This window comes from Mytilus galloprovincialis, chromosome 1, assembly GCF_965363235.1.
Source record: "Mytilus galloprovincialis chromosome 1, xbMytGall1.hap1.1, whole genome shotgun sequence".
In the NCBI taxonomy this organism is placed as follows: Eukaryota; Metazoa; Mollusca; class Bivalvia; order Mytilida; family Mytilidae; genus Mytilus; species Mytilus galloprovincialis.
The window spans coordinates 26,546,665-26,556,964 of record NC_134838.1 but is presented as its reverse complement, the minus strand read 5'-3'; the positions used below and the strand labels follow the sequence as shown (position 1 = coordinate 26,556,964).

Below are 10,300 nucleotides of genomic sequence, written 5' to 3'. Positions count from 1 at the left end.
TGAAGTAATGATAAGTGGATTTGTTGATTTTACCATTTTAGAAATAGTAACCCCTCAATAAAATGACGCATACCATTTCGACCAAAATATTACAAGCGTCATACTTTTGTTAATTCTTGTTTATCTTCTACTCTTTCTAAGTAGAATAAATGTGGTGAATATCTAAATCTAAAACATATTTTTTTCTAGTGTACCAAGACACTCAATCAAACGACCTTACTAACTTCACTATCAATTGAGGTTTTCCAGTTACTTATAAATATCACTTAAGCAATGCCAATTTTATTCCTTGTTCGACGGACGCGCCTGCAAATACTATTTCTAAACAATATTTTTTTCAAATATTTCCCGCTTCCCGCATCAAGAAGTACTCATGTCAGTTTTTTTCAAACCACTGCGAAAATAAAAATTGATCGAAAGGGCGTTTTAGTCCACGTCAAGTAGCTACCCTTTAAATAGTATCAAGCATTAACACAGATTTCGTTATAAAGTCTGGATGATCGTTCACAAAATCATGTCAATCTTTGTTGTAAGAATAAGGAGAAGAAAAATTATCTTACCTCCTATACATTTCTGGGAATATGATTGGTTAAAATCGTCCTCGTGGAAATCGTGTATATTTAATATTAGGTTAGTTGGGAGGCGGGGCTTATTTCATACACGGTTAGTAGTTGAGTTGCGTCCCTTTATATTCCATATAAGGTGATAAGGAGGCGGGGCTTATTTCATACACGGTTAGTAGTTGTGTTACGTCCTTTTAGGAAAACAAAAGGATACTGAGAAAAAATCTTAAAGGTTTCAACAGACGAAGAAAGTGGTGATAGAGTGAAATAAATTCATAAAACACATTTGAATATAGCAAGTTGCCATTGTTGGCATCTGTTTTTGTAGGATCAAAGGAAGTAGTTTCTTAATCATGTTTTGCTAACTGTATTGAAAACTTGCTCATTTTGATAGGTCACTAGTCTAAATTTTACACGTTAAGATAGTCGGTAAGATAAATTCGTTACATAGTGTGCTAGTGACGTAATACGGTATATATGGGGTAAGTAAATTCCATATGAGGATTCGAGCTTCGCTCGCACCCCATATGGAATTTACTGACCCCATATATACCGTATAAGGTCACTAGCACACTATGTAACTAATAGTGCCTTCACTGCAATATATTTTGCCGGTGGCACATTTAATCCCTGTTCTAATTCAGGATCCTGTTGTTCAGTCATTGTCGTTTGTTAGTATGGTTCATGCGTGTTTCTCGTATATACTGTATATCATAGATAATACCGTTTGTTTTCCTGTTTTACACTAGTAATTTGTGGGGCCTTGATAGCTTGCTGTACGGTTTAAACCAAGGTTCTATGTTGAAAGCCATACTTTGACTTGTTTACTTTTAAATTATTGTGCTTTGGATGGAGTGTTGTCTCATTGGCACTTTTACCAAATTTCATGTATATATATATATACAAAGTGCCAAAAAGACTAACTTCAAAAATGAAAACAAAAAAAAAACAACGGAGACGAAGACAACCAACATATAACACAACAAACTAAAAAGGACACTAACCAACGACAAGCGCGAATCCCAAAAACTGGAGGCTGAATTCAGATGTTCCCGCAGGATGAGCATTTCTTTCCTCTTGCAAGACAAATACCGTGTTGCTAGTAACAGTAATACAAGAAGTCATAAACATGATACAATTAACAGTGGGCATTGCATATCTGGGTGAACAGAAAAAACGCCAACAGTTGATAAATAAATTTAAGAAATGTCAAAGTATAAGTGGCAAATCAAGTTTCATTCCATCTTGTTTTGATCAATATTAACAGAACCTATGATTTTATGTTAAAAACAAATATAATCGCTCATCTTAAGCTTTAAAGGTTCCCCTAACAAAATTGTAGTTTAATTCTTTTGTTATTAAAATTTACAAATCGCTCGCTCGTCGAAATTTCTGGAGTCGAAAAGTTCATAGAACAAAAAATTAAATTGGTGTGGCCTTATATCAAACACATATAGAGAAATAACTTGTATATAGAGTCTCAAGATCACTTAGGTCACAATTATATTTGACATGTTCTTTTACTGTTGCAAAGGATTAGAGATAACAAAATAAACCATTACAACTCATACAAAAAAGTGTTCGGTTAAGCGTTTTCAGTTCCAAGAGTGCATTAACATATACCAAACAAAGAAGCAATATCTTACGAAAGAAACAAAATACATAAGAAACAAATTTGGAGTAACAAATAGAAAATAAGTACAAAGTCAGTAGGTTTTCCATAAAAAAGTGAAAAGACCTGATTATCAGTTGGTCTTTATACAGAAAAGTTGAAAGACCTAAATCAAAATAAAAAAGTGTAGAAAACTAATAATTTGAATAAATCTTATTGGTCTATACACGGCAAAAAGGATAGCCGTATTGATCAAATGTAACAACATGGTATCTTAAAGTAAAACGGAAAATACATAATTGTCTAGATTAACAAACTGATTTCCTAAGTAAATTTTAAGTTATTAGCAATAGTTTGGTAAAAGATACTCTGATTTTTGTCTTTCATTCTTTGTCAATTATTCCATGAGTATGTACATAATCACAAACAGTGCTGTGTTATATCAGTTTTGAATCGATGGAATTGTAGAATTTGTTTGGTTATAGATATACATTTATGAAACTCATAAACCTTGTACGTTCTAGATAAATCAATTGCCAGGTGCAAAATTACTTTCCTGGGGCCGTAAATGGTAATGTGAAATCAGTTTTCGAGTACCGGTTTAATATAAACATAACTTGCACCATTATCGTAATTACATTTTACTACCGTTTTGACAATTGTATAAAGTGTACAAAGTATTTAAACTGTTAAAGTCAGTTGATAGAACATATCTTACGATAATTATTTTACATCCTCAAATAAAGTTCTATATGTTCTTTAATATTATGCTGTTGTTTGGAAAATGATTTATTTGCAATCTTATACATAGACAGATGTATTACGGAGAGAACATTTTTTTCACGTTAACGACAACAACATAAACAAATAATAGTGCGGTGACTGAAGGCAGATTTTTTTGAATTTAATCTCCCCACCGAACACACACCTATATAATATATTATTGGAAAGAGGAAATCGTGTTCTATAATAATATGCCTGTCGTCAAGACTTGATATGGTCACATTTTTTTTAAATTGAGGTCAAAGGTCATATGTAAAAATCTGTGAAAATTTGAGAGGGTTTCAATTTTGACATTTTTTTATATTTCTAAACTCTACCTAAATACGAATGATACTGTTTTGGCTTTAGTAATGTTTGTTACTATACATAAACCTTAATCATTGAGATTTTTTTATCAAAAAAATTCATAAAACGACGTTTTATAAACAAAACTTCAAAAATCAAGTTTTCAACCTATAAATTGTTTAGAGCACCTTAACCTTCTGACAAATTTCAATTTCAGGTAAACATCAAGTGTCATGCAGGACAATACTTTAAAATTATTTTTTAAACTATCATATAGGGTGAGGTATCAAACCAAAGCAATAGAACACTACAGTCAAATAGGACCTAAAATTGAATTTGCGGATACTTCAGGTTTTTTTTATAGACTACTCGTTGCTTTTGGGTTTTTCACAATTATTATTGCTTCCATAGTATTATCTGTTGTTGTGTATTTTACTCTGGTTAAAATCTATTACATTATAGGGTTTGTACCTGTATCCCCCCTTTTTTCATTGCAACGTACCACAAACTTCAAAAGTATTCCATATAAAAAAAGAAGATGTGATATGATTGCAAATGAGACATACATTAACTTACAATTATAGGTCCCGTACGGGCTTTAACAATGAGTAAAATTCATACTGCATAGTCTTCAATTCCCGAAATAAATAATGTAAAACAAACGAAAAATCTAACGGCCCGATTAATGTACAAAATAAATATGAAACACACAAATATAGTATATAGAAACAAACGACAAACACTGCATTACCGTCTCGTGACTTGAAACTGACACATACAGAATGTGGCGGGGTTTAACTTTTCTAAGGATGCGCCAACACTCCCCTAACCTGGGTGTATCAGTGCAACAAGCTTTTTACCAAATCAACCATTATCTTCATCATCTTCATTTTTCATCAACCGTCACAAGACATGACAAGACACATGAAAGGTTCTGCTCAAAGCAAACACGTTATTTTGATTTTTTTTACAAGTATAGACAAGGTATTGTAGGAAGTCCGAAGACATTTGTTCCTAAAAAAATACCAGCTTCAAACCATCCCTATCAATTCATCCAAGATTTAACAGAGATCTAAAAGGGGGTTTAGGAAGGTGTGATGACATCCATATGCGTGTCTGCAAGGATGCTGAGGAAACAAATATACGAGATGTACGCACTATCTTGAATTCGCTTATTTTCATGGTTGGCAACACATTAGATAGCGTCGCACTTTACTTTAAGAAGCATAAAATCCATTGGCATTCAATGTTTCAACAAAGTGTTTTGAACCAAACTCATGGTACATTTGTAAAACCAATCCTAAATGAAAAAGAGTAAAACAAAATTGGCCACACAAACGATTGACTTAAGGTAGCACAATACAAAGATTTTTTTACTTCCAATCACTAACCTTTAAAATGCTGTTACTTTCTTATGTATGCATAGAAAATAATAAAAGAGGTATATATAGATAGATAAAAGATTACTCTTTTAAATGGTTGCAATATTTTTATTATGCAATCATTATGTAATCAATTATTATGTAATTAGTGGCAAAATCTGGGTACGTTCACTTGAATGAATTTAGCTTTATCATCTCTTTAACTATACAGAAATTTTTAACGGAATCTTAATCAACACATAATGGGCTTCAAAAGAGTGTCTCAGATTGTCTCTATGATGTTCCATTCTCTCATAAATCTCTAATTAGTGTAGACATCCTAACCACATAAAAGAAGACAATGTTCAATTAGGTGTAAAATTTGTTCTATTCATTCTATCTGAAATCTGAGACACCCTTTTGTAGATAATGGCCATAGGAATAACATATAATAAAATCATCCCTCTAGGGATACCTATGCAGAAGCTAATTTCATTTGAAAGTGGAAATTTGGTGAAAAATATTTTAGACACAGTTAACATTATAATTGGTTACATAATTGTTGCATAATACTAACATTGCATTTATTTGAAAGAGTGATCTGTTAGCTATCCAAAACTACCACTTTTATAAATTTTCAAGCATTATTAAAAAAGTTACAGCATTTTAAAACTTGGGAGTTGGAGTTATAAAATCTTTGTATTGTGCTACCTTAACAACTGCTTAGCATTTACGCAATTTCTCTGGTGCCATTTCCTGAGAATAGTCTTGGCTGTATGCAGTTTCATCAAGTAACTATGAAACGAATTGTAATAAATACGAAGGCATTGACTGAATTGAAGAAGGAAGAGACAATTCATCCGAAGTTGGGTATTCTTCTTTAGAGTTTCGATGTGTTTTCTAAGTATACTTGCAGCGGAATGAAATATCTGTCCGTTATTTGTGTCTATAACCGTTGACATTGAGATTTTGAGGTCAGTTTTCAATTGCCTAGCAGCTGATATGGCATCTCAAATAGTTATTTTGCTACTATATATTATGTTATATTTGCCTTGAACTTGTTGAAGTTGTTTGACAACTGAATTTCTATAGAAATCATTAAGTTTAGACCGCATGTTACGAGTAGAATATTTTAAATTAGAGTCAGTCGGAAGAAAAGATCTATATTTATCAAGTAACGGTGTCATGAGGAATGACCATTAAATCGTTGTCAATAGCCAACATAAAATTAGTAAAAGCAGTATCGTGATCTGAGATATCTGCTTCCACGGGTTTGGATTTTTTGGGGTCTTTTTTCGTTTTTAGCAAATGATTTGTAATGCAACCAAAATGACAGAGTGCTTGAAGTTTAAAAGATGGACGGAAAAACTATTTCAATTTTAACTTTATCTGACACGGATAAAACAATCTTCATACGCTCATCTGATTCAAACTTGAGTAGTTTTTGATGTTTCTAAAATGTTTTGTTGCAACAAAATATACAAGCGCTCCAGTTGAACGACTGCATTCTAGAACGCATACAAATACTCGAAACTGAGGGACAACAGTCCAATAATTGTATGTCGTCATTAAATATCAGATAAGAAGCTTCCTCGCTCTAAAAGGGGGCACAAATATGTTAACTTGTGTAACTTTTGTAGCATGAACGATGATAAACTGCCTGCACGGAGTTCTTCGAATTAACAGCTATCGCATGAAATCACAGGCACTTGTTTCTGTCAATATGGGGTTTACTATCCATACCCGTACGGAAAATCACAAGGGTGATTTTCCGTACGGGTATGGATAGTAAACCCATATTGACAGAAATAAGTGCCTGTGTATGAAACATCTTGATGTTCACCTCATCCAATTTTTTATTCGATGCAGATACAAAAATCGACTTCCCTATATGGGTAAATTGACTCAAAATTCCAGTCGAGTTTGCTTTTTTTTGCATATTAAGCACTGCATAAAATTGAACGACTTTTGTCTTTTCTTTGGACTTATTGGAGCAAGTTGCAACGGACTTGACATATCACGGAATATTTACTGAAACTATCCGTCAATTATTTTGATTTTACAATAAGACTTTTCTGACAAAGTATATTTGATGTTTTATAACAAAAAAACATAGAATATAAACATATACAAACAAAGTATGTGGCATATAAGTGCACTTTAATTGAAAATATGTGTATATAATAGCGAAAAAGGTAGTAATTTAATATATCAGTTGAGAGCAAATTGTTGACTAATACACAAAATGTGACGGAAGGCAAGTGATTGAGTTCCGTGTTGAAATTGAAGTTTTTAGTCCATTCTTTTTCCATTGATTTCTTATGTTTTTTTTCATATTTTAGTTCCGAAATTTTTATCACTTATTAGTTTTATGAAATACGTTATGCTTAAAATATTATGGGATAATTTGTATTACTAATATGAAGAAGAAACTAAAGTTTGTGTCTGAATTTGCAATTAAATTACCTTAATTTTTAAACAGTCCAAACTTCGCAAATTTTATAGATCAGAAGAAAATAAAATACTTAATAGAATATTTTGACATATAAAAATGGCTTCAGGAAAAACTATTTCAATTAAATGTAAGCAAACGTACACAATTTTTCATTTTGAAAAAGGGGGGTTGAAACTCTCCAATATACTACTAGTCATTAAAACGACTTTTTAGAAAAATGTGACCGTACGAAATTCTGACGACAGGGCAAAAACTAAAGAAGAAATATTTGTCTTTAAGTTAAGACCATTTTTAGCCGTGTGTTATTTGGGGAGATTAAACTCGCGATCTAGACGACTTTTTACACTTCTGTCACCGCACTATAAGATATGGTATGCCAACACTTACTATTTCATCAAAATGGTTCGTTTCCATGTTAAATAAGACGTGTTTAACAACAAAAAGAAGTATCTGCTTGCATAATGTAATGAATGTGAACCAAAACATACCAAAGTGACTTTCAGATTCATAACCAATACCAAAACTCGAATGACATTACTAACTTATTTCTTCTCTTTTGCAGCATAAAAGTGAGAAAAAAAAACATGATTGGGATTGCTTGGCAGAGGTTATTACGACACCATTGTTTTCTTGTCGATCGAATATATAGAACTTTACTGATGACAATATGTGTTTCATTGTGTTTTATATGTTTTATTTCATTCAAGCAACCTGTAAAAATGATTCATCATAATTGCATATATTGCTCTCTTTCGAAAAACTATTTACAAGACATCGTTCGCGATATTTATACAAATGGATCAACTACCGAGCAAATAGTTAATCCAACCAATATCAAATATATTCATAAACCATTGAATATGTGTGACATGCATAAAGGACCAGAATTCTTGTTAGTGCTTGTGAAATCATATGCGGCGAATATTGCTCAACGATTAGCGATAAGACAAACATGGGGGAATATTTCACACACTCATATAAAAGTTATATATCTTCTAGGACATTACAGTGTTGTTCAGAAAATGATTGATTTAGAATCTTATACATACAAAGATGTGTTACAGGGAAATTTTTTTGACATTTACGATAACAATATGAACAAAACAGCTATGGCTTACCAGTACGCGGTAGATCATTGTATCAATACTCAGTTTCTGTTCTTCGTAGATGATGACTTTTTCGCTAACATTTTCAAAATACATGAGTATTTAAAAACAATACCTACTTCTCTGAAAACGAAACTTTTTTCAGGTTTTATCATTAAAAATGAGCAGCCATTTAGGAATAAATCTTCGAAGTGGTACCTAAGTCGAGAGGAATATCCGTATAATTATTTCCCGACCTATCATGCTGGCGGCGCTATACTTATATCGATGACTATAGCTAAGTTATTGAAAACAGCATTCCCGTATGTAAAATACATTCATATAGACGATGTTTACCTTGGAATAGTGGCTATGAAACTGGACATTCCATTGCAAAAGGAGAAACGATTTGATCTTTCGTATACTCCACCTTTGCGACTGAAAAATGTGTTTGCATCTCATGGCTATAGAGACCATCGACAACTTTTAAAAGCCTGGGATGTCTTTCTAGCTACAATTTCTATAAATTCGTTCACGGATCTTAATAAACAACAGCTATACGAATCATGATACCGATAACCGAAGGTAAAACATTGATTTTGAATTGGTCATTTGTTTAGAATATTTACTTAAATTTTTGAATGGAATTCATATACATTCAGATCTGACTGTAAACATTTCGTAGTATGTGATAAAGTAGAATTTAATTTTGAAATCAAGTTTAAGTTGGTCAAATCAGGTTGAAAAAGAAAAAAAAGCAACTAAAGCCTTCGCTCAGAAGTCCACTGTAATTGAAATTTTCATACTTATTTTTCTTTATCAAAAATACGTCCAATGATATTATGAAACATGCAAAATTTTGTACATTGCATCTTTGTTGATGATAAAGTACCTGCTAAATATGAACACAACTTGTGAAGGAATAAAATAGTAGTATTATCATCTTTAAATTCAACTAACGTTTTGTCAATTTGATAAAGTGTACAGCAAATTACTATTATCAAAATCAATTGATAGAATATAACCATCTAATATTAAAACTGACCACACGCACTATACACGCACAAACCAAACGATACAAGCACGGTGAATGCACGACAAGTAAATGATTAATTAACAATCCACGAATAACGCACGATGAGAGATCAGCATTACACGGCAGATTAACGAAAAGTGAAGAAAGAAGGATGAATGATGAACGCACGAAACACTCACGGTGATGATTTATTGACGAATGAACGATAATAATTTAACACACAATTCAAAAGGCCGTTTATTTTAATAATTAAACTGCGATATCGCACTTTCAGTCGCGGCAATTTTAATAACAATCAATGTCGTAAAAAGATTAATTGTCGTATATTTTGTGGGTGTACTTCCACTTGCAATGAGTGTTGTCAAATAATAATTTAGCTTGATATTAAATAAGATAAATAATTTATTTATAAATTGTTACATTTCAAAGAGGGGTGGATTCATCCATTTTTTAAAAGGGGGTTCTCAACCAAAGAACAGCACGAACCCAAAAAACTTTGTATGAATTCAGAAGTTCCAGATTGATGAGCATTTCCGGCCTCTTGCAAGACACACATAGTGTCGCTATTTATAAGTCAATTCCGGTGGAGGGAAGATCATTTTATGCAGGTGAAATAATAATATATTATTCAATTATTGAGATCAAGATATGCTGTCCTCAGAAAGTTACAGTAATAATTATGCTGCAATTAAAAGTGGGGCATTACATATATTGATGAACAGAAAAAAAACACTTGGGCAGTTGATAATTGAATTGTAGAAATGTCAACGTATAAGTTGTAAATCAAGTTTCATACCATCTTGTTTTGATCAATATTGTCAGAAACTATAATTTTATGTTGATGGGGCCTCGGTTGCCGACTGGTCTAATTAGATACTACTGTAATCCCTAGCGAGTCAACACTGAGGTTGTGAGTTCGAACCCCGCTCGTGTGGGTGCAATCGACTCCTTTCTTAATTGACTAGGATCGTCAGTTTTCCTATCGAAGGTCGGTGGGTTTCTCCGGGGACTCCGTCTTCCTCTACCAATAAAAACTGGCCGCCACAAAATAGCCCTAAAGCGGTACTTAAAAATGGCGTTTAAACATAACAAATCTAATCAAATGTTTACAAAAAAAATA

At 32.4% G+C, this 10,300-nt stretch overlaps 1 protein-coding gene across 1 annotated transcript; it reads left to right on the top strand.

Annotated features, from left to right (window-relative positions):
• The first annotated feature begins 7,456 nt into the window (after positions 1-7,456).
• On the top strand, positions 7,457-9,502 carry LOC143070760 (beta-1,3-galactosyltransferase brn-like). Its single transcript, XM_076244923.1, has one exon. The coding sequence runs from the start codon at positions 7,644-7,646 to the stop codon at positions 8,712-8,714; it is 1,071 nt and encodes a 356-aa protein (XP_076101038.1). The 5' UTR covers positions 7,457-7,643; the 3' UTR covers positions 8,715-9,502.
• Positions 9,503-10,300: the final 798 nt, after the last annotated feature.